At 39.0% G+C, this 26,259-nt stretch overlaps 2 protein-coding genes across 2 annotated transcripts; both read right to left on the bottom strand.

The window, feature by feature from the left end:
* Positions 1 to 1,740: 1,740 nt before the first annotated feature.
* LOC147496263 (short-chain dehydrogenase/reductase 2-like) lies at positions 1,741 to 11,669 on the bottom strand. Its single transcript, XM_086559255.1, has 3 exons — positions 11,201 to 11,669; positions 3,560 to 3,754; positions 1,741 to 2,524 (listed from the first exon to the last, which is right to left on the bottom strand). The coding sequence occupies exons 1-3, from the start codon at positions 11,555 to 11,557 to the stop codon at positions 2,129 to 2,131; spliced, it is 948 nt and encodes a 315-aa protein (XP_086415381.1). The 5' UTR covers positions 11,558 to 11,669; the 3' UTR covers positions 1,741 to 2,128.
* Positions 11,670 to 21,080: 9,411 nt separating this feature from the next.
* Positions 21,081 to 24,129, bottom strand: LOC147496262 (chalcone synthase). Its single transcript, XM_086559254.1, has 2 exons — positions 23,855 to 24,129; positions 21,081 to 22,422 (listed from the first exon to the last, which is right to left on the bottom strand). The coding sequence occupies exons 1-2, from the start codon at positions 24,036 to 24,038 to the stop codon at positions 21,419 to 21,421; spliced, it is 1,188 nt and encodes a 395-aa protein (XP_086415380.1). The 5' UTR covers positions 24,039 to 24,129; the 3' UTR covers positions 21,081 to 21,418.
* Positions 24,130 to 26,259: the final 2,130 nt, after the last annotated feature.

Genomic DNA, 26,259 nt, shown 5'->3' with positions numbered 1-26,259 from the left:
GCTCACTCTACTCGAGTACCGCGACCAATCTTTCAAATTATCAATTCTTAATCTACTGTTTGCCAGAATGGATTATAGTTGGTACTTGGTACTTGGGAATGTCTTGGGTGGTTAGTGAATATAGAGCAGTTGATCGTAGCCCAAATCAAGGATGGGGAACAAGAAGGCTTCAGTTGGTGGGCCAAAACTTTTTTTTTTTTTTTTGATTTCAAGCTAAACTTTTATTAAACCAAACGATATTTACAGATGCCAAGAACATCAGAGAACACGTTCTGCCACCATATAGACGAAAACACTGGAAGTAATGACAAGTCTCCGAAAGGCCAAGTTGAGATCTCCACAGTTGGTTGTCCCTGCACTCTAAACTTCTTTACTTGAGCAGCAGCATGTGAAGCAAGAGTGTCTGTAGAACTATTTCCTTTTCTATAACACCAACTAAAGTGAACTTCTTCAAATTTATGCAACAATAACTTGAGCTGAGTAGTGATTATGGATAATAACCAATTACACTTAAAAGTTTCAGCTGTCAAAAAAACCTTGAACAACAATTGGGAATTAGTCTCCACTTCAATCCTCCGATATCCTGTTTTTATTAAAATTTGAAGTCCATAAAAAAGAGCAAGGAATTCGCTTCATTGTTGGTTGCATAAAAAATAGGAATAGTTGCTCCCATTAAAAATTTACCTTCCAAATCCCTTAGAATACATCCATCACCCGCATATCCTGGATTTCCAAGAGACGCACCATTAGTGTTGAGTTTCACAAATCCGTCCTTCGGTGGAAACCATTTAACATAAACCAGAAATTTTTCTCTGTGAATTCGCTGGGACATGACTTCATGAACCATTAGCATATTTTTTGAAGCTCTATTGATATATCGAACTAGATCAGGGCGTTTATCTTTAAACCTTGTGTCATTTCTTGCAAACCATATATTCCACAAAACCCCAACAAAGTAGCAAAACTACACATCACCATCTTGCATTGCCTGATATCCCTTGTTAAACTCGCTAACTGTTCCTTAAAGCTGACACCACTTGTATATCGCTGATCAATAATTCTACTTAAATTTGTTCCACACCAAATGGCTCTAGAGAAAGAACATTCTAAAAATACATGGATTTGTGTTTTTGGGAAGCTCTCACACAGGGTGCATTCAAGTTGGACTTGAAAATAATGAAATGCTAATAAATCCGCAATTGGGACGACACCTTGCAAGCATTGTCATACAAAAAATCTTTGTTTAAATAAGACTTTCATCTTCTAAATATGTTTGTAGATATAGTTATCCTGAACCAATGTATTTGTGTTAAATTCCGACCATTTTCAAACCAAAGTATCCTCCTCATTTGGTGTAATAGGAATTGAAACAATTCTTTCAACATATTCTAAAAGCCTAAATTCATTTATCCCTATTCCAATCCCAGCTATTGGTATCCATGTCAATGAAATCAGAAACAAGGTAAAAAGGACAGTCAGGTGGGCCAAAACTTTTAGGCGCTCGTCGATGCTTTTATTCTTGATACATTTATTTCTAGATAGGCTCTATGGGCTCTATTCACTGTGAAATTGAACGTGTTATAGACAAAAAAACCTATTTACACAATCCATTTAGAATGAAAACATTGAATATACCATGTATACACATACATAAAAGCCAACATATTAGACAGATTAGATGCAAATGCTTACAACTACGCATACTTGTGTAATTGTACCATTTAGCACAACTCTAAGGTAGGAATAAAAAGGGCATACCATTTCATGTTCATTAGCATGGCAAAAGAACAAGACCCATGTACAAGCTTTCAGAAACAGATGGATGATCCAGCCTACACAGACACAGGTCCTCCGAAATCCTTTTGCGCCTCTAAAGAAGCCATTAACTTTTTTTCTTTTTCCCACATCCATTTTCAACCGAGTCACACATAGTAATTTCCCAGTGTTAAATTCCTTGCAGAAATATTATTCAAACCATACAGGAATTGCAGAAAAACATGGACTATATTTACAATTTCTCACCAGAGCCACTATAATTTGGAAACTCCATCTTATTTTGCACAGGAAGATGCAATGAGCAGATTGAATTTGAACCAAGTTTCCAGGCACTATACTTCACATCGCTACTCTAGAAGTTTATCTCGCGTCTCTCAGCAAAGAACTTTCCTGTTACTGACTGACTTGGATGTAGTGCTAACCAAACTCCTGTATCAGCACCTTCCTCTGCCGATATATTACCCATCCAGCCTGTCATAGCAGTCTTCACCCATCCGGGGCAGTAGCAATTCAAATAGATTTTGTGGCCATCAGGTTGATCAATGAGCGCCTTTGCAGTCAGTCTGGTGTAAGCATTAACTGCAAGTTTCGAAAGCGAGTAATCCGTGAACATCTGGGGCCACTTATCAGATGTCTCATTACCCCGCTTCACTTCTTCAAGAAAACTTGTCATCACACTGTCAATCAGTTCTTCAGTGAGATTGTCGTCGTCTGTTAGTTTCTCTCTCAACGTCGTATCTCCCAGTCTCTGTCAAAATTTACAGACATGGAATATTTTCTTAAAAAGAAGTACCAAACTGTGTGAATAAAAGACACTAGGCTATCCTTATTAGTTATTACTCCTTTTGTGCCAAACAGAATAATGAGAAAAACAAGGACAAGTCTTTTGATCAACAGGATTTATGAGATCAATTGTCACTGAAACAACATGTTGTGCCTTAACGTGCGGAGTGAATGACTAGTACAGCTTGAATACTTTTGAACATATATAAACTCAGCATAGTTTAGATTTTTGTGTGAGGATCTCACTCACATTTTGTGTGTTTGTGCTTTGCACTATTGATCAATAAAGATTACTTATCATATATATATATATATCAAAACTAGATAATCAAGGTGGCTCAGCCAAGAAAACTTGAACAGATCACTAAATAGAACTCTCAATTACTTCATTGATCAATCAAAAGTGATGCATACTCGAAAGTTGAACCATCCATATACTTGGCGAATTAGTTATAGGATAACCTTCCTGAGCTTAAAAAACAAACTAAAGGTGAACTCAGCAAAGTTTGTGGCAAGTAAAATTCAGATCCTACAGAAATACCAACCCGTCTAAATACTGGATATAGAATAAGCTAATGTTAAACCATACAAAGGGAAACTGGGAAGTGGGATGTATACATCAAGCTCAGTACAGGTGTTTCCAAATATTAGAAAGATACTGAGCCAGGGGAATCATACACAAAATAAAACAAACATAAATAAATAATTACATTAAGATGGTAAGGGCCGTAAGGCTGGTGGTATTGGTGGAAAAGGAAAGGTATCCCACCATGAAGGCCTTAAATCAGTTGGCGCACGTAGGTATTTTTATTTTCATTTTTCGTGAGATTAGGGTCCTGATACTAGTTTTTGGGGTATATACGACAACCTACCCCTGTGATATATATTTTTTCAGAAAAGAGACGCCATGTGGTGGTAGTGGTGGTCTTGGTGTGATTGTTTATGTGACTGTGCGTTTGGGGGTTTGGGGGGTCCAATATCAAGAAATTTGAGTACTTACGTTTCTTCTCCCATTCATTCTTCCAAGTCGAGAGCTAACATTCACTATACGAGAACCACAAGCTGAAGGTTTCATAAGTGGGGTCATTGCTTTCATCATCCGTTTGGTACCATAATAGTTTGTCTTGATAACTGTCTCAGCAAACTCAACAGAATTGTCCGATCCAAGGTTGAAGTTCACCCCTGCATTGTTTACCTGCGTAGCAGTTACAAAATAGGACAACAACTTTTTCCCTCTGATCGATAAGAATAAAACTAAGTTACATTGACATGGACACGTGTGTCCATATCCGACACGGATACGGAGTGTCTGACACAACGAAATATCAAAAACGCAGGGATATCACACACAATATGTGTCCATGTGTGTCCGATACAGACACGTGGTACGTATCCGACACAGATTATTTTTGAAATATGGTGTGTCCATGTAACATAGGAATAAAATATCTTAAATATTTCATTGAAAATACAAAGTGGTTATGCTCAACTTGGAGAATTCTCTCCCCATCACCCATTGGAACTCAATAACATGCCTCTATTGGCAATCACGGCTAACCATGTACTGAGACAGTAAAATATTTGGGTTGGATGCTCCATTAAAGTGGTGGCCCACTGATGTATCTTTGTCGCGGAAGCAAGAACAATAGATACACAATGTATAAAGATACCCAAAACTAGGGTCTAATGAATAAAAACGAATTCTTTTAATTCAATAATAATAATCAAGTCTGAAAATCTTAAGGTTTACATCTGCTTATATAGAGAACTAGTTAACAAATCCTAATCATAATAGAACTTGGGAAACTAAAATAGAAGCTAGTCTAATTCTAATTAACTAAGGATTTAAAATAGAAGTAGAATAAAAGATAAACTCTAGTCAGAAGCATTATGCATGTGTTGCACATGATAATCTATTAGTCCTCGCGATCAATCCCCCACTTGAGAAGAGCTCGCCCTCGAGATTAAGTCCTTGTATTTCGGTAGAAAGTAGGATCCATGAGTTGAAATGTAGCATCAAAAATCCAAGAATTTTTCGAGAATGGACGGTCACACCACTTCACCAAATAACGATCATAAGTACCTCGGGCGAAGTCGTAGTAGTAGAAACATCAATAGCGGTTTCAATCCGACCGTAGCGATGAGCGGGATCAACACTATGATCTACAGGTAGGAGAATAGGTGGAATACTATTGCCAACAAAAGGAGTGAGATCCGCTATGAGTGCGAGAGATACGCATCTCGGGAGGGAGGTCCAATTCATAAGCATTTTCTCCATGACGGGCGGTAATAGGAAATGGGCCAAATCGTCGCATCATTAACTTGTGAGATGAAGGCCGACGTTCTTTTCTCAAATAAGCCATCACCAAATCACCAACCTCGAAAGTCACTAAGCGCTTGTGTTTGTCTGCATTAGTCTTGTACATGGCATAAGATTTCTCCAAACGCTTCTTGACATCCTCATGAATAAGGTGAATCCGGGAAGCAAATTCCTCTGCAGATGCACAAACGGAAGCGGTCGATGGAATAAGAGCAAGATCAAGAACGAAGAAGAGGAGTTATTCCGGTTACAATCATGAAAAGAGAAAGGCGTAGAGCGGTTGTGAGTTATTATAAGCAAACTCGCTTGTGTTAGAACAAACTCCCAAGATTTGGGATTATCATCAATCAAACACCTCAATAGGTCACCCAAACTACGATTTACAACCTCGCCCGCCCATCATTACGTGGGTGGAAAGTCAGAGAAAATGGAGCTTACTCTTAAAAAGCTTCCATAATGTTTTCCAAAAATAGCTAGTAAATTTGACATCTCATCGAAATGATAGTCGCGAGGTAAACCATGCAAACGAACAATCTCACGGAAGTATAAATGAGCAACCTGCGGCAAAGATCCGAGAAAGACGAGTCGCGGGGAATGAAATGAGCCATCTTTGAGAAACGATCCACAACCACAAAAATAGAATCCTTTCCGTGTGTAGAGCGTGGTAAACCCAACACAAAATCCATGGAGACATCAACCCAAGGTTTGTCGGGGAATCGGAAGTGGAGTATACAAACCAAAGATTAGTGTGCTTACCTTTCATTGCCCGCACACATAACATCGCTCAATAAACCGGTTAATATCTCTACGATAGTAGGCCAAAAGTACTTCTCCCCGATAGAGGCAATGGTCTTTATGATCCCAAAGTGACAACTTAACCCCCAAAGATGCATTTCAATCATAATCGATCCGCGGAGGGAAGAAACGGAATACAAAAGTCTGTGAACCCGAAATATGAAACCATCATGGAGAAAAAATTCACCGGATACACCATGATGTACCAAGCGGTCGGCATGAATAGGACCAAAATAGGCATCCCGAGCATATAAGTCGCGAACTCATCAAAACCAAAACAAAGAGGTGCGGAGAGTAACCAAGAGATGCTTAACGATGACTCAAAGCATCAAAGAACTCGATTATCCTTTCCAACTCAAACCGTAAGTGGAAAGTATATTTCTCGCAAGAAAGAGTTCCACTTGATATGTCGAAAGTACTAACATCCTTCCGAAAGTATTAAGATAACGAAGAGCTTCATGGTCGACTTTATGAGGAATTCACGATGAATAAGATAATGATGCCGATGTGTCGCGGCTTGGACAACCGCGATAGTACTCCAAGTCATATGTAGAATAATTCAATTTAGCACCGAAGTTTCTCACTATAGAAAGCAACCGGCTTGCCATTTTGGCTCAAAACAGCACCAATGCCGTGACTTACAAGCATCACATGTTACCTCAAAAGAGTTGAGTGAAATCGGCAAAACTAGAACAAAGAGCGTAAGTCATCTTCTTTTTAATCAAGTCAAATGCCTCATTAGCTTCAGGAGTCCATTTGAAAGCTTTTCACGCGTCAAAGCGCTTTAAAGGAGCCATAATCTTGCTGAAATTATGAATGAACCTTCTATGAAAAAGAAGCTAAACCATGAAAACTACTGAACCCGAGTCAATCGTAGAAGGAACAAGCCACTCAATAATAGCACGGACTTTGGAATCATCAACACGAATACCATCGGCGTAAAACCACGAAAACCCAAAAATACCACGAGTCAACCATGAAAGAACATTTCTTGAGTTGTAAATAAAGCTTCTCGACGCGAAAACACCCAAAAGAATCTCAATATGCTTGATATGTTGATTTCGGAAGAATCGTAAATCAAAATATCATCAAAGTAGACAACACAAAATTTATTCGGATAAGGCTTCAAAACCGAAGTCATAAGACGTGAAGGTAGAAGGAGCATTAGAAAGACCAAAAGCGCATGACCAACCACTCATATAAACCGCTTTTTGTTTTAAAGGCGGTTTTCCATTCATCTCCAAGGCGGATAACGAATGTGATGAAATCCAGATCATAAATCAAGCTTGGAAAACACCTTAGCACCATGCAATGAATCAAGCATATCCTCAAGGCGTGGAATGGGAAAACGATATTTCACAGTGATTTTGTTAATAGCCCGCTATCAACACACATCCTCCAACTCCCATCTTTCTTAGGAGTAAGTAAAGTAAAGGCCGCGACACAAAGGGGACATACTCTCTAACAAATCCCTTTAGCTAATAACTTCGGAACTTGCTTCGTAACTTCGGCGTGTTCGAGGAAGGAGCCATGCGATAATGTGGTAAGTTAGGGAGGAGAGCTCCAGGAATAAGATCAATAGCATGTTGGATATCTCGTAAAAGGGGCAATCCTCCATTAGCGTGCCTTCGATACAAACATCGAATATGAATCTAGCATTGGTTGTAAACACGGTGGTATAGTAGTAGGGTTTGCAAGAAATGGCCTTAAATAAGAGCAAGAAACATACCGCGAATGACGTCCGTCGCTAGAAAACCCGGTTTCACCGGGTGGTGGTGAGATCGGTATGGCGAAATGGAGTCGGTGGTGCCAAAACAATTTTTCGCCACTAGAAGTGAAAGTATAAGTGTTCTCGCCCATTATGAATAACAAGGAGATCATATTGCCAGGGACGACCAAGTAACAAGTGGCATGCGTCCATGGGTGCAATAGAACACCAAACATAATCCTTGTATTTAGGACCAATGGAGAACGAAACTAGACAACGACGAGTAACCTTGATCGTGGCACCATCCCGTAACCAAGAAATAGTGTAAGGTTCGGGATGTGGCTCATCCTCGAAGTTTCAACTTGTCCACCATATCTTTAGAAACAATATTATCACCGAAACCATCAATGATAACATTACATAACACGCCATTCGAAGTGCAACGAGTACGGAAGATATTATGACGAAGCCATGACGTAGGATCATGCTTAACAACTGGAGTAATTAAAGAACGACGAACAATCAATTGGGGACAACCAGACTGCATAAGTTAAAAAGTCATCAATCTCGGTGACGTCTTCTTAGGATGATTGAGATTTTCTTCATCCTGTGTTAAACCCGCGCTGCGTTTAGGGCCGATCACTACTGAACATGTCGATTTCCTTACACTCATAGCATGTGATTGGACCCACTCGGTAGGAGGAGGTTTGGATGGCGAAGGAACATGGGTAGAAGTGGCACTAGCGATGAATTTGAAGGGGATGGCCGAAGCGCATCTTGACTTTGAGAGCATATTTAATAGCATCGGACATATCATAAACATCTTTGAAAGCTAATGCCTACCGAAGTGGTTTTCGCAATCCATTCAAATAACGCCCAATTTTTAATCGACGGATTCGGACAAATCGGCCAGTGTGCACAACAAAAGAAACTCCTCAAGATACCCGACCACACTTTGAAGCCGTTGTTTCAAGTTTGGGAGGCGCATGAATAAATCCCTTTCATAGTCATGAGGAATAAATTCTTTTTCAACTCTACAAGATCTTATCCCATGTAGTAATCTTATTGTAACCCAATTTAGCACGAGTCAATTGAAGTTCATCCCACCAAACAAGTGCATAGCCGTTAATTTAGTCGCAACTAATTTAACACACTTAGGATCCTCAAAATTTTTATAATCAAAATTTTTTCAATCTTATTTAACCGGTCGACAAAAGCATCGGTCAGTAATTTTCCATTAAATTCGTGCACGCGTCTAATTTAATATCACCCATCCGATTCTTCTCTAAAATGCTAATAAATGATTAATATCAAAATTACGTATTATGGTGCACATTTTGTTGATGCCCACGCCTTTGATTCGCCTATTGTGGTTATTAGCCTTGGTGGAGAAGGACTAGATGGAGAATCGGGCGGTCCGGAGGATCAAAAGTCGGTGCTAACCGGCGCATTTGTCGGTAGGAAGTGGGGTGGCTTAATCAACTCGGGTCGGGAATGGGGTGCACCGGTCGCCAGCGATAAAAAGATTCTTCATGGCAGCCTAGTATTATGTTGATTTGGAATATAATTTGTAGCCCCGAAAGTATCATGAGGTCTTCCATGGGCCCGCACATTAGAAGCCAAGGAGCATTAGTTTGCTTGACCGAGTGAATTAGGCAAATAGGATCGTCTCTTTGGCCGATCGAAATTTTCTTGGAGAAGATAACCGGGAGTAACGAAGCATCAATATGCCTTTGACCACGCGAGGCGAGATTCGGACGATAGCTTGTGCGATTTGCATCGAGATCCGCGCATCATAATAAATTTCGGGAGCAAAATCTTTATCTTTGAAAAGTTTGATCAACATGGGGAACTCGAATTGTGTGATGGCGTCTGCGATCTTGATTTCGGGAAGGCCAAATCGAACGAGGAAATCGACCCGATCGGTGGGATTCAAAATCGGACCACTTCCATCAACAATAGGTCGTCCCAATCCATTTAATCGAGAAGATGGTGATTTAGTGCTTGAAGCTACAAAGCGATTCTTTTATCGCTTTCAATGGAAGATGGATGTGGAGAAGTTAGCGAGGGTGCATAAGCTGCGGCGTCGATTCGATTGAGTATTTTGGGTCGCAACAACTAACTCAACTTCTTGAGAACGAGTGGTGGGAATCTTGGGGTCATCGTCCACCCACCGCAATGCATCCCACAACGTCAATGGTGTGTTTGGGTTGAAAGTCGTCACGAGCTTCATCAAAATCTCTTTTTATGTCGCTAAATCGGTCGAATTTGCTTCCAATTCTTTCTCAACACGAACCAATCTTGAATTCATCGGCTTTGGTGGTCGTTAAAGCGTCCTCTTCGTTGAGTGGCCATGACGAGCAAACCAGGAAAAAAGCTAAAAATCTTATACCAATTTGATGTATCTTTGTCGCGGAAGCAAGAACAATAGATACACAATGTATAAAGATACCCAAAACTAGGGTCTAATGAATAAAAACGAATTCTTTTAATTCAATAATAATAATCAAGTCTGAAAATCTTAAGGTTTACATCTGCTTATATAGAGAACTAGTTAACAAATCCTAATCATAATAGAACTTGGGAAACTAAAATAGAAGCTAGTCTAATTCTAATTAACTAAGGATTTAAAATAGAAGTAGAATAAAAGATAAACTCTAGTTGTAGCATTATGCATGTGCTGTGCACATGATAATCTATTGCGTCCTCGCATCACCCACTATGAGGGAGGTTCTCAAAACACAATAAGACCCCACTACAAAAATGCATCCAATAAAATGCCTCCAATACAGCAATACCAATGACACAACGTAAGAGAAATCTTGCCATAAAATTGTTGGTTGCATGTACTCTCTAAATTCACGATAAGAGAAAAGTATGGAAAACTACTATCAACTTCCACCCTTCGCAAAATGATAAATGGTTGTCAACTATATTATCCTGATTAGTCTCTGAAGGTGTGGCTTTACTTCTTCATTGTTTCTTTGGTTTTTCCACTGGTTCTTAATATGGTGCCAACTCTGAGCTACGGATGAACTGTGACCTTTTTCCATTCCAAGGTAACCCTAGTTGTTGATTGCTTCGATTTACTTTATTCGGACTCCAAAGGAATATAGTACTAATAAGGTCCTAGAGAGGTTTTTGTGTATCACCATCAGATGGAACTTCTTGTTCATTTATGATCTAAGTTTTGGGTATTAGGTGTGCATGAAAACCAAAAAACTGAGTCGAACCAAACAAAAGCGACAAGTTTGGCGGTTCCCAACAGTCTCCGCTCTGTTCCCAATTCCTGAATACATAACCAGAGTTACTCTGGCTCAGTCACATGGACACCTCAGTATTTTCTTACAAAATCCGTGGCCGACACAGAGACACACGGACACGTTATGCATACGATTGCAAAACCCTAAAATCCAAAAGACTAAGAACGTAATCTATTATTCCTATTAACATAGTTACAACTCCATGATGCCACTTTCATAGTAATTTATTTGTAAGGTGTGTGACACTTTGTACGGTCTTAGATGTGTAAGTAAAGAATAGAAGTAGTTTTCTTTTTGATTAGCTGTGTCCCTACGTACTACATCATATAGGTCGCGTGTAGGACGTACCCGTGTCAAGCCTTTTCTGTGCAGGGGACCCTTTTACTAGAATTGGTGCCTTGGACAGCAATTTGGGGTTTAGACTGGTTCCATTTCAAAAGAAAGTTGAGCAATCACTCAATCTTATATGGGTAGAATGATATGTTGGTAGCCTGTCAAGTATTCGTCCAAGTAAGTTAAAGCAATTTGTTATATAAAGTTAGATGAAAAACTGACCAGAATATCTAAGCCGCCGTAAACGCGATGAAGCCAATGGGCAAAGTGGTGGACAGAGTCAGGGTCAGAAATGTCCAACTGATGCGGTACAATAAATAAGAATGGGTGTTGTTGGTGTAAAGAGTTAGCCGCTTCGTTCACTTTGTCGAGGTCTCTTGAAGTGAGGATAACAGTCAGGCCTTGGAGTGCGAGTTGTCGTGCAATCTCGTATCCAATTCCTCTGTTTGACCCAGTCACCACTGCAACTGTTTCTGGGCTCCACCATTTCTCTTGTTCAGAGTATGGGATGCTTCTGACCCGTGTTATTTCTTGCTGTCTCTTCTCTCTTTGCTCTGCAGCTCTCTCTTTTCTCCCCATTTCTTCTTGTTTTTTTTTCCTTCTCTTCTGCTTCCCTTCCACACTGTCCACTCCTAAATATAAATTAGTCCTACAAGAAATAAGCCAAAAGGCCCAATTTGGAATTTTAATGATAGTCTAGGACAGCTGGGTTTTAAAACCATTGATAAGGACATTTTTTGGCTTATAACTACTAGAAAAACCAAATTTCACGTTTTAATTATTAATAAGGACAGACTTGACTTTTTTATTTTTTACACTTTCCAATTTTACCCTTCTATGTTTGGTATGCATTGACGTCTGTGCATATACCAAGAAGTGGTATGCACTGACACTTGTGCATACAATTTTCTTTGTGATGTTTGGTATGATGGCGACACATGCAAGATACCCTCAGATCTAGAGGTAGTATGCACTTATGCATACTATTTTCTTTCATGATGTTTGGTATCGTTGGCGATGCATGCGATACCGCGATACCAAGAGGTAGTATGCACTGACACTTGTGCATAATATTTTCTTTGTGATGTTTGGTATGCAATGACGTCTATGCATACCTAAGGTAGTATACTAAGATGGTATGCACCGACACCTGTGCATACCAGGGTACTATTGTCCTTAAGAGTGTTTTTGAAATGCGGATGGGTTTTTTGGTTCATTATTTCAGAATTTTGTCCTTTTTAGTTTTGTCCCCTTAGTCCTAATGGCTCGGGTTCGGATCTGGTTTTTTATCCAAATATAGCCCACGAGTAAAGCCCTAAAACCGATATCCACTGATATCGGTTCATGAACTTACTAACTAGGATCCTCGGTATTCAAACTTATCATTTTGAAAGGCCCGTATATAATGTTTGGCCCACAAGTAACCATCGTTGGGTACTAAAGGTTGCATACGTACTAGTGTTGCCCTACTTGTGCGGTCTATTTAATTTGTGTTACCTACTCCGGTGGCAATTTGAGCTGCCTTACTTGTGTGGCCTTCGTATATGATGCCCCTTTGTGGTAGCTTGAGTTGCCCTACTTATGCTGCTCTCATTTGTGGCAGCTCGATATGGCAGGTTTTGGTCTATATACAAACATGACAATATATTGTTCTATAAACAATAAGGGAATATTCTTACTATTAAGGAAATTATATTCCTTAGGCAATAAGCAGGAATCATTGGCATATAAATACCCATTCTCATATCACCAAAAAACTATGCACATAGAGATTAGAGATTTGATTCTGGAAAACACTTTGGATACATAGGTAGCCACATGGTTCAGTCTTTCCTTTACTACAGTCAACAGCCCTTACGACTTCATTAGTGTATTTAGGTGAATTATTGCCCAAACACATATGTTTCTTGGATATCAATTTTTTTGATGTGATAAAAAATGATTTGATCTTGGTAGTTTGAGTGGTTATATAAAGCAAGAAACACAGATAGTCGATATAAGCTTTTTATGTAGAGAATTTGTTGGAAAATCTAAGTGTGAATAGAAAGTAGTCCTACATATAAAAGATGATGTATGTGAACAACTTTAAGAAGTTGTTCTACTGGTACACATTTTGAAATCCAAGTTGAATGTGAAGGTTCAAATTCACTCCCCAACAAAATAGACATAGAAATATATTGAATATTCATCTATGATTGGGCTTTGGGGGTCTTGGACCCAGACTTGTATGGTTGGGACTTAGTTTTTATTTTCGAATGTCATAGACTATCAAGAAGTTACTGATGGTTACTTTTTTGATAACTGCCTTTCTCTTTTTTGTCTGTTATAAAACTCTTTAAATATTATCTTGAAGATATATGTTTGAAGAGACAAAGTGACTCTTGGAACAGATATGGTGGCGGCTTGAAGAGGCACTTTCTTTTTATTTAAATCCTTGTCTTGTTATTTCAAAATACACTTGAGAAAGATATCTGAAGAAGAGAAAAGAACTTTTGAGAGTGACAAAACGTTCATGTCTTTTCTCCTTGTCGAAATCTGAAGTTTCATTGAGAAGTTGTGGTGCTATGATTTTGAAATAACTGATTGTTGTATCCTGGGAAGACGATGCCTGAAGAACTGTGAGCACTCGGACAGGGGTGAAATTCGTTTTTAGGACATTGCATTTGTAAGCCTCAATCATCAAGAGTAATTTCTTTTATTGTTATTTGTTTTATTCTGTGAAACATCATCTTCTTCATTCATATTGTTATCTATAAAGTTTTGTTTTGTTCAATTTTTTACATATTGTTGAAGTGTGGTTCCAACAGAATTTTAGAGATACAAGTGTGTATAGAAAAGACTTATTTCATCTTGTCAATATAGTGAACCTATTGTTGAGACTACATGAGATCACTAAGTTGAGTACTTCACATTCTTTCTATATGTTACTATTGATTGATGGTTCGAACGAAAGGAGTTGTTCTTGCAAAAGGAGGGGATTTTCTTCCTGCGAGAGGAGGCAAAAGGTTGCAATGTTGAGGATTACGGTATTTGGATAATCATGGGATTTGATCTCTGTTGCGAGTATTCCCATTTTGTAACCGTTTGATTAATATAGTGGATTTTTTCTCCCAACTTGAAATAGGTAGTGATGTGGATGTTTCTTTATAATTGGGTTTACCATATGTTAAAAATATTATCTGTGTCTCGTCGCCATAATTAATTGTTTGTTTGTACTTGGTTAAAATTAATTGAGAACAATCGAATTCTCTGTTACTGGGAAATGGGAATTTCACATATGTACTGAGAGTTTGAGACGACTGTCATATTACACTGCCACACTGGTCTGTAAAATACCGCGTAATATATATCTTGGCAAAAAATACATGTGGAATTTTTCCCTTTTTCCTTTGGCCAATGAGTGATTGTCATGGTAGGTGGAATGGTAGATGGATCATGCATGTTCTGAATTGCCAGTCGCCCAGTCCAGCAGCGTTATCACTGAATCTGCCTAATAACTGGTGATTTTGACAATCAAATAATCAATGTCCAATGCTCAAACCTACCTCCTATTGTGCAGGTGCGAGGTGACCATCCATGTTTTTTTTAGTCTATCTTGATGATGGTTGTTTATTGGTTATGATATACTAGATGAGTGTGTACTTCCGGAACTTTATTTTAGTAAAATCTGTCATTACCGAAAAAGAATACAAGTCACCTTGCGAGCATCAGACTTCGATTCTAACAGACACGCAAACAATGCAAACACAGATTCCTCAACTCAAAATGAAACGTAATTCGCTATCGCGAGGCAAATGAATCACAAGATCGATGTTCTTGCTAATTACGGTTGTATGCAGATAAAAGAAAACAATAGAATACAAGGACAGAATAACAGGTAATAACCAAGGCGCGGATTAGGCTGTCCTTAAAGAAAGATTTCGCCCCTTCCAATGATGCAGAAAGGTAACAGTGGCGTCTTCCTCACAGAATTCAATGGTTAATAGTAGTCTGACTTTGCACTAGAACAGACTACCCTCTATAACAGCAATATAACTCTCTCTGGCGGCTGACAAGAAAAAGAGAAGAAGAATATGGCAGGTAATGGTTTCTATTTCTCTGAGATGGGTTTCTTATGAATTGTATCAGGTATGGACGCACAGCCCCTGTATTTGTAGGTGTAGGTCGGTCACATCAATCCACAGTCCAACTCGCACAAGGACATGGTCGGTCAAGAGACCAACTCATACTAGGACTCTGAAAACCGATCTCACAACAAAATAAAAACAGTTTAGGCTTTTGGTAAGCCACTACCCACTAGACAGCAAGCCCGAGCCCGACCTTACTCGGCTCGGCTCGGGGCGGGCGGGCGCGCGTGTGTGGCTTTGGGTGAGTCCTCCCTCCTAACACAAAAGCATTTCTACCTTAAGGGCACGCCCTTATGGTAGAGGAATTCCTCATATATCTCACTTGGTAGTGGTGATTCACCAATGTGGGACTAAACACAATGTACTAAAGTGGAGAGAACACACATAGTTCATCTCCTCCACTTTGCACACACACACAAGTATTTTGAAATACCCTTGGAGATTCCAACAATCCCCCACTATTTCAAAATACTAATAGTCCCCCACTATTTTGGAATAGGATATTACAAAAGAAAAGGGTGATCGAAATGCCAGAGAGAATCGAAAAAACAATGCATAAGATATTGGTGCTTTTCGGGCTTGAACCAGTCATAGGGTAACATGTTTTATAATACGTGAAAGTGGTGGATTAAAAAATCTTTGAACCAACATTCCCTTGTAGTAAAATAGAGCACATGCACCCACATTGTTCTTTCATTATATGCCCGATTCTGCGGTGTGTTTTTTTTTTTTGGCCCCTAGCTTGTTGTTTTTGTGTTCCATGAATGCTCACAAAGTACTTGCTCGAATACTCATAAGAACCGACCAGGTTCTACATTCACGTAAGTGGATATCCATCAAGTGTACAGAGCGGTTAGAATACACTATCTCATAAAAATAATGGACTATGGATTCCATTAAGAGTAAAATAACTCATCCTTTCTCATTGCAATTCAAGTTATACAAAGTATACAAAAATGCTATCTAGTCATAGGGTGGGACGTCTCAAAGAAAGACAATAGCATACCGGGAGCTTAAGGTGACTTGTTTTTCCCTTTGAACCTACTTTATGGGATCTCCAAACATAGGTGGGGTTGGGTCGATTAATGCCCCCTCTATCTAAGGCAAAAGTCCCATCCCCCTCGACGTTTCAACCACTTGTCTCCTGTTAAGCGGTTTTGTCAGAGGATCGGCCAAATTTAACTCTGACCTCACATAATCTAGAGCCACAACTCCAGATTCCAAAGAATTTTGCTTTATAGACCGTAGTCTCGGGCGAATATGCTTGCTTTTCCCATTATACAATTTGCTCTTTTGCTATCTTTGCTATTGACAACGGCGATCCAATGATGTATAGGTATAGGGGAGGCGGTTTTGTACCAATAGGAAGATCCGCCAAGAGATTTCTAAGCCACTTCGGACCAAAGACTTGCTTTATCTAAAGCAATAAGCTCGGACTCCATGGTTGAACGAGCTATATCAAGGTCCGCTTAGAAGATTTCCAAGAGACTGCACCTCCACCTAGAGTGAAAATATAACCACTAGTGGACTTGATATCATGAGAATCAGATATCCAGTTTGCATCACAATAACCCTCTATCACAGGTGGAGTTTGTCTAAACTGTATGCCGTAATTCATTGTTCCTCCCAAGTACTTGGCTAGTCTCTTTAACGCACTCTAATGTTCCTGGCTAGGACAATGAGTGTATCTGCTTAACCTGCTAACTGCATAAGCAATGTCAGGTCTAGTGCAATTTATCAAGTACATGAGACTACCAATAATTTGGGCATATCTAGACTGAAGGACACCATGTTGAGCATTTTCCTGAAGTTCACTATTTGCCTCATAAGGTGTCGACACAGGCTTACTATCATAAAAGTTAAACTTATTCAAAAACTTCTCAACATAATGCTCTTGTGAAAGCGTATAACCATCACTGTTTCTGATGATTTTGATTCCAAGAATCACATCAGCTTCTCCCAAATCCTTCATTTCAAATTGGGAGGATAAAAACATCTTGGTGTTCTCTCACAACATCAAGGCTAGGACTCATGATTAACATGTCATCCACATATAGACAGATAATCACATATGTATTCACATCAAAAGATTTAAAGTAAATACATTTATCAGCATCATTTATGTGATATCTATTAGACATCATGACACTGTCAAACTTTTCATGCCATTGTTTTGGCGCTTGTTTCAACCCATATAAAGACTTAACTAACTTGCATACCTTATGCTCATTCCCCGGTACTATCGTACCCTCGAAGTCGCATCATATATATTTCTTCATCAAGATCACCATTCAAAAATGCGGTTTTACATCCATTTGATGAATAAATAAATTATGAATAGCGACTAGAGCCATTAGAACTCTTATAGAAGAAATCCTAGTTTCACGGGAGCATAAGTATCAAAATAGTCAATGCCTTTTTCGGGAGAATCCCTTGACTACAAGTCTAGCCTTGCATTTCTCAATGGAACCATCTAGTTTCAATTTCTTTTTGAAGATCCACTTGTAATGTATAGGTTTCGCCCCAGGAGGTAGATCAACTATCTCCCATGTGTGATTAGCTATAATCGAATCTAGTTCTGAGTGTATAGCATCATTCCAGAAAGGTGCATCTCGAGAACTAATTGCCTCATTATACGTCACAGCATCGTCATCAAGAAGAAACGTGTAAAAGTCATCACCAAAATTGGTGGATTTTCTGTCTCTTTTACTCTTCCGAATTTCTTGTTCAGAAATTTCGGGATCATTGATTGTTGTTCACTAGGAGCAACCAACCTCTCAATGCCAATTTTCAAAGGAAACAAATTCTCAAAGAAATCGACCTTTTACTCTCTATAATAGTGTTAGCATCGACAAGGTTATTATCAGATTTTACTACTAAAAATCTATATGCAGCACTATTATGAGCATAACCAATGAACATACAATCAACAGTTCTAGGTCCCAATTTTCTCTTTTTAGGTTCGTTCACAAGAACCTTTGCAAGACACCCCCACATTTTGAAGTATGTCAGTTTAGGTACATGACCTTTCCATAACTCATATGGTGTCTTATTTCCTGTTTTCTTGTTGGGTATCCTATTCTGTATATGGCAAGCAGATAGGATTGCTTCCCCCACAAGTTCAGGGAAGCTCCAGAACTTACAAGCATATCATTCATCATCTTTTTTAGTGTTCTATTTTTCCGTTCGGCTACTCCATTAGACTTCGGGGAGAGTATGGTGGAGTAGTCTCATGAATAATGTCATTCTTGTCAAAAGTCCCGGAAGGGGTTAGACTTATATTCTCCACCCCTATCGGACCAAAGTCTTTTAATCTTACTGATTAAGTTTGGTTTTCAACTTGACTTTGTACTTGAGAAACATCTCACCCTGCCTCATGCTTGTTTCTAAGTAAATATACCATGGTGTACCTAGAGAAGTCATCTATGAATGTAATATAATAAAACTTCCCCCCTCTAGACATGGTACTACGAATTCACCCAAACCGTATGAATAAGAGTTAGTAATCCGGTTTTTATCTCTAGAAACAGTTATCGGGGGGTTTCTTTGTGGCTTTAGTTTCAAAGACATATCTCACATTTATCATTAGAAAAATCCGAAATATCACAATAAACCACATGCTTTCATTATTTTCATATATCTTGAACATTCATATGTCCTAGTCTACTATGCCATATATTAAAAAGAGTCAAGCAAGTAAGGTATGGATTCATTCTTATTAATAATAATGTTGTCAAGTACATTCAACATGAAAAGACCTTTCTGTTATTACAATAACCTTTACCAACAAAACCCTCATTCTTTGTCGAACTTAACTTGTCACTCTCAAAAGTCACCTTGGCCGACTTTTCCCGATGGGACCACGAAATCGATTCGATTTAATCTCAGGAATATGAAGAACATTACTAAGTGAAAGGGTTTTCCCTAAAGTTAACTTCAAAAGAATCTTGCCTGTTCCCTCAACAGGAACAGACCTAGAGTCACCCATATAGACCTTTTCATTTTTCACTAGTATGTAGTCTGAGAAGGCTTCAACATCACCACAGACGTGGCGGGTGGCACCAGAATCTAGTACCCAGTTCTTCTTCCTAGTGGCCATGAACACTTGTGACACCACAGCAGCAATAATATCATCTTCCTCAACTATATTAGCATTGGGAGGATCATCGGTGTCTCTTTCTGCCCCGTGACCGAAAAAAGCCCTATGTCCGGGTTTACCACAAACATAACAATTTCCATTGCCAATACCACTCTTTTAAAAAGAAGTGCCTCTAACCTTGAAATTCTTATTTTTGTTGTACTTCTGCTTTTTAGAGGTTTTGTTAGATTTTTGGGATTACCTTTAATGATATTGGCTTTAGAATGGAATTCCTTAGACAACACCTCATCCCGAAGTCTTGTTCTTTTCCTCTATGTGAATGTGAATGATCACATCCTCAAGTCATCTGCTTTTCGCTTATGCTTCATACTATTTTTATAGTGTTTCCAAGACTTCGGGGAGTTTCTCAATCAAACTTCCAAAGAACAAAGGTTTGGGTAAATTAATACCCTCGGTTTTCAAATCATTAATCGGCACATGCAAATCATGGATTTGAGGCGTTACATCTCTATCCTCTCTCATATGGAACTTTAGAAAATTCCCTAATAGCATATTTCGAAAGTACCAAAGATCCTCTATTATGTATTTTTTGTTCAAACTCTCCCATATATCATGTGCATTCTTATTTGAACAATAAATATCAAAAATTTCATTGGACAAGGTACTCAAAATAGCATGACGACATACCTTATTCCCATTGAGCCAAGCAGCTTGATTTCTTTCAAAATCATTAGAACCCTCCACGGGTGCTGTATTAGTGAGATACTTTGCATAGTTGAGTACATCTAGGGCTGTGAATACCCTTTCTCTCCATCGCTTGAAATGTGAACCGTTGAAGGATTCAATCTTTGACACATTGGGTAAGTTGCGAGCATTCAGTAGAGGTGCAACATCTCTCATAGTCGAAGTAACTTCCATGACTCCAGAATTGGTTTCTTTGATTGGCATGGTGTCAACAGGTGTAGACATCTTGTTCTTTCCTTAAGATTGTTGTATGCAGATAAAAGAAAACAATAGAAGACAAGGACAAAATAACAGGTAATAACCAAGGCGCGGATTAGGCTGTCCTTAAGGAAAGATTTCGCCCCTTCCAATGGTGCAGAAAGGCAATAGTGGCGTCTTCCTCACAGGATTCAATGGTTAACAGCAGCCTGACTTTGCACTAGAACAAACTACCCTCTAGAACAGCAATATAACTCTCTCTGGCGGCTGACAGGAAGAAGAGAAGAAGAATATGGCAGGTAATGGTTTCTGTTTCTCTGAGATGGGTTTCTTATGAATTGTATCAGGTATGGACGCACAACCCCTGTATTTATAGGTGTAGGTCGGTCACAACAATCCATAGTCCAACTCGCACAAGGGCATGGTCGGTTAACAAAAAAAAAAAACAGTTTAGGCTTTTGGTAAGCCACTACCCACTAGACATTTCTACCTTAAGGGCACTCTCTTGTAGTAGAGGAATTCCTCATATACCACACTTGCTAGTGGTGATTCACCAATGTGGGACTAAACACAATGCACTAAAGTGGAGAGAACACACATAGTTCATCTCCTCCACTTAGCACACACACACAAGTATTTTGAAATACTCTTGGAGATTCCAACACTTACTACAGCAAGCTTTTTGATAAGCTAAATTTTTATAGATGATTAGAGCTGCTCCACAAAAACAGCACAATAGTTACATGGCTCCATTTTTTAGCTTACATCAAGCCGACCACAACAAATTTGAAAGTATAAAGTTTTGTAGTATCTGAAAATTAGGAAGGAATTCAATCCCACCCTCTTGAATTTCAAGGGGATTTTTGATAAAATTCCAATAGCTCACTTAAGTTCGTTGTTCTTAAGAGTATGTATATTGGTTTGGAAATAAAAATGCTAGAATGAACTATATATATATTTTCCACCACAAATTGCACATTTACTTTATTACATGTATATTCTAATCATTACATACTACATGCTCGTAGTCTAGATTCTCATTGGTACAGAGTCAACCAATTTATTCTGACGATCCCTGGACAACTCTGAATTACATGTTAAAATCAAACAAAATAGGTGAAACCACACAATTATTCAATACTCAATAATAGTCTTGCATTGGCACGGAGGACAAGGTGCCACATTGAATGAGTGACAACTACTGGCTGTAACAAACTACACGTACTTTTGAAGGCACAGGACGATTCATAGACACAAGAGTTCCTTAGTGACTCAATGAGTTTCAGTAGCAGGGAGACTATGCAACACAACAGTTTCCACGGTAAGACCGGGACCGAACCCAAATAACACACCCCACTCTAGCCCATCTCCCGTTGTCGCCTTCCCTTCCTCGACTGACTTCTTCCTCATCTCGTCCAGAATAAACAACACACATGCACTTGACATGTTTCCATACTCGCTCAATATATGTCGAGTTGCCCTGAGTTTCTCTTCCTTCAAACCGAGTTTCAATTCAACCTGGTCAAGAATCGCTGGACCGCCGGGGTGAGCAATCCAAAACAGTGAGTTCCAGTCACTGATGCCAAGTGGCGTGAACGCTTCAACCAAACTCTTTTCGATGTTCTTTGAGATCAAACCGGGTACATCTTTCAACAAGTGGAAAGTCAGGCCCACTTCACGCAAATGCCCATCAATAGCCCCTTCTGAGTCCGGTAGAATAGTCTGGGCCGCAGAAACAAGTTCGAATAATGGCCGTTCAATCGACATGTCTGGATCCGCACCTATGATCATAGCACCCGCTCCATCACCAAAAAGGGCTTGACCCACAAGAGAATCCAAGTGCGTATCGGTCGGCCCACGGAAAGTAACGGCCGTGATTTCGGAGCACACAACTAGAACGCGTGCGCCCCTATTGTTTTCAGCAAGGTCCTTGGCAAGGCGTATAACCGTTCCCCCAGCGAAACAGCCCTGTTGATACATCATTAATCGTTTAACGGATGAACGAAGGCCCAGGAGTTTTGTAAGTTGATAGTCTGCGCCTGGCATATCTACGCCTGAGGTAGTACAGAACACAAGGTGGGTGATCTTTGATTTGGGTTGGCCCCATTCTTTGATGGCCTTTGAGGCAGCTTCTTTACCGAGTCTTGGTACTTCATGGACCACTATATCTTGACGTGCATCAAGAGATGGTGCCATGTAAGCACACATGTTTGGATTCTCTTTCAGGATTTCTTCTGAAAGGTGCATGTGACGTTTTCTAATTGTAGATTTATCACCTGAAACAACATACCACACTTCGTTAAAAATCAAGTAAAAGTAGATCGAGTAAACTGTGGCCTTACCTAAAAATGCAAATAAAATAAAACATGCAAACTTATAAAAAGACAACTCAAAAACAAAGAAATTGATGCCAAATTTACTAACAGGAGTTCAGGGACAAATGGTCACATGTCTGTTTCATTTAATACAAAGGTCACGTCATCTAAAAAGTTTTGGGCATCTATTTCTCGTGAACGTACATGAGTGTAAGCTAGGATCGACTCTTGACCAAAAAAAAAAAAGTTGTCTCCACTCCCTTTTACATCTTGAAATATCACGAAAAAAAAAAAAAGTTCATAGGATCGACCAAATGATAAAAGGGTTACTGCCCATGTTTTCTTTCGTCACTCGTTGATCTCGATCTGCAATGATAAGTTTAGGGGAATGGGTACAGGGTACTATATATGGTTTTCTCAAAATACCATGACAATGAAAAGGTCCACAATTGTGCATTCGTATGACATGCAAATTAAAGATTTTATCTCTTATCACAAGAATGAGCAAAGTCATCCCACTGGAACAGCTTTAATGCAAATCTCCGGAATCTGTGTGTACTACTGCGCTTCGCAATATATTCTTTAGACGAAAATTAGGTGAATTGAAGAAAACATTGCACGTGCAAAATCCAATGATCTAGAAGATATATACAACACATTTATTCCACTAATTAGACCTAGAAATTAATACATCTATCCCAAAATTAAAGTCTCTTCATCATGCAGGTCGGGTGTGTTTCAAGATCGATCGTTGCGAACTCTATATAGTTTCTCCTGTCAACTAAGGATCAAGGGAAGTCTTTGGCATGACTTTGCATGAAAGAAAATACATTTGCAACTCATCCAGATCACCACTTTTCGGACTTGGTTTTTAATAGGACAAGGATCACCGACAACCAGTAGTAATCTGTTTTTTTGTAGTGGTGTATAATCTCTGAGACTCTCACTCACACTATCTTTCACTGAAGGCCAATATCAAATTGTAACACAACCCTATTTTATCTTATATATAATATAACATTTTTTACTGATAAAAAAAAAAAAAAAAAACTAACTAAAGAATGCCACTGCCTCATGGTACGTTTGAGGTGAACCCTTTTATAAACAAATAGTAACAAATGCATTTCGCATACCAATTACCATAGAGAAACCACCAATTCAACCAAATACCTGACAAAGTAGAACGTAATTCTGAAAATGAGTTTTTATTAAAAAAATATAAGTATGCATCAACAAATAGTGTACGTGTGTAAAACTGTATAATAATTAATCAAACTTATATTATGAGTATATGAACAAGAAATCGTACATTTATATAGTTTGATGAAGCAACAAATAAAGTGTGTAAAGTACGTAGGGAATAGCATGGTATATATATGTGTGAAGTGCTTACACATGCGCTTGAACTTCTCCTTCAGGTCGGTCATGTGATCACTCTTGGTGATACGAAAGTAGTAGTCAGGGTAATCAGCCTGGTACACACAGTTGGAAGGGGTTGCGGTGCCAATGGCGAGCACCGTGGCTGGACCATCGGCACGCTGAAGCTTACGAATTTCCTCTACAGTCACCATGGTCATTCTCTCTAACTCTCTTGTTGTTTTGCTTCAAAGACAACCGAGTCAACTCGAGCAAATTAACTCGGTTACTCTGAAGGTAATGAACAGATGAATCACTTGTGGGTTGGTTTTATAACGAGCGGGTAGGTTGGAGGGACGGACAGATAGATGACCACGTGGTCTCAGCGGTCTTTAATCCAACCAGCGGTGCTCAGCTTTCCATGTGGACTCCTAGATTTATTTCCTTTGCATCAGTCAATCTCTCACGTTGATATGTCTCCATGGGAATTAATTTGCCTTCTTCATTTTTCCCGGGACCATTTTCTGTTTTTTCGTCCTCCTGCTTTAAATGAAATGGAAAGGACCGACGATCGACAGTTAAACACGATCGTCCATCATTCATTTTCATATCCTTTTTTTTACTATAGTTTTTTATAATGTCTGTTTCAGGTTTGCTATTATGTTGAATTATTGATCAGTTCCGGCCGGTCAATAACCAAGTAGGTGTAAAAATTCATGAGTATGCTACTCCACGCTTCACTTGGATCAACAATCCCTTGTCCCGTTTAGCTATCTTAGGGCACTTCCAATGGGGGTGTAAGCCGTATAGAGTATACAGTGTAAAATTTACACTCAAAAGTGTCAAAAAACTTTTTCCAATGGAGTGGTATACTGTAGGTAATAGACTATTAGTTGATAGATGAGGTGGGGAATTCCGCATCTCGATATCAGTTGATAAATAGCTCGGGCGACACTTTAATAACCAACGTCCGAACAAAACAAATTTCGGACATCACTTTAAGTCACATCCCTTTCTAGTTCTAATTTAAAATCCAAATTTTTTTACACTTCTCCATTGGGGAGTATAGAGTGTGGATATTTATAGGCTATACAATCGTATGCAATTAGAGTTGTAAAATTCTAATGGCACCTACATGGAGGTGTAATTTTACACCCCATTGGAGATGCCCTTATGTACCATTCATTTATTTATATTACGTGTACAAACCTTTGTTTTTACTGATAAAGATGTACATGCCTTTTTTATTTTGATGAACCACTAAGTTTTGAATTATATTGTATTTTCACTATGTACTATTGCTTCTCCATATAATATTTAAGAGATACATGTTTACTCAAATATTTAGTTGTTGTAAGGGACATCCCACTAGATACGTGATGTGCACAAAGCTCACATACAACGACTCCTTCATCATAGTTCGACCTCAGACATACAGATACTCGTTACACTTAAAGCCGACTCCGGACACTTGCCATACTTAAATACTCGCAAACATATCAACATTAGCGACTCGTCACTCGGCTCCACCTCGTGACATGATCGCCTGCCACTATTATCATTACTACCATTATCCTTAAGCCTCCTTCCCACTGTAATACATGAACCATTATTACAATCATTCACCATTATTACGGAGTACTCACCATCATTATACCCTATGCCAGCTCAGACAAGCATAAACACCTACGACTACTACCCACGTGCCTCTTGTGGAAGCATGCCACTCATCTCGGCCGCACATCTATACTCATCAGTACACATGTCGCATTCGATGTACACTTTCAATGCCTATAAAAGCCACCCTCAAGAACTACATGTGGCTTGATTCCAGCCTGATTATTGATCCCAATCAGAGTTATTAACTCAAACTTCACTACCACTTCGATCTAATACGCAGACTAGATACGTAGGCATCTTCATCCTCATAAAGAGCAACCATTAATAACAACCAAAACAATCCTCTTTCCTCATCCTAACTTAAGAGCAAAGTCTTAATTTGGTGTAATGTCCTAATAGTCTTTTAGGATAAATTTAGACATTTACAGTTGTCATAGTGATCTTACGGCCAGTATGCCGAATTAGCATGTAGGTGATGAGTAAACCAAATGAAATATACATACATCTTACTATATCTTACTATATTAGAAAAATCTGGGGTACGAGGAATAGTGATTTGGTGTCATGTTTGGTGTCCATCACAGGGGCACAATCATCAATTCGCACCTAATAGAAAATTCTATACGCCTCTCTCTCTCTCTCTCAAGGCCCCATCAAAGAATTGAAAAAAAAAACCCCCACCATCAAAAGAACAAATTGCATTTAAGGTTGCTTCATCAATTGTTCACGCATATGTCTTTTTAGTTGTTCTATCGTGAAGATTCGAATGAGTCATGTCCAGTTGAAATACTTCCATGTTGGGGAAAACGATACCAATCGATC

This window comes from Coptis chinensis, chromosome 5, assembly GCF_015680905.1.
Source record: "Coptis chinensis isolate HL-2020 chromosome 5, ASM1568090v1, whole genome shotgun sequence".
NCBI classification, from domain to species: Eukaryota; Viridiplantae; Streptophyta; class Magnoliopsida; order Ranunculales; family Ranunculaceae; genus Coptis; species Coptis chinensis.
This window is presented reverse-complemented; position numbering and strand designations above follow the sequence as displayed.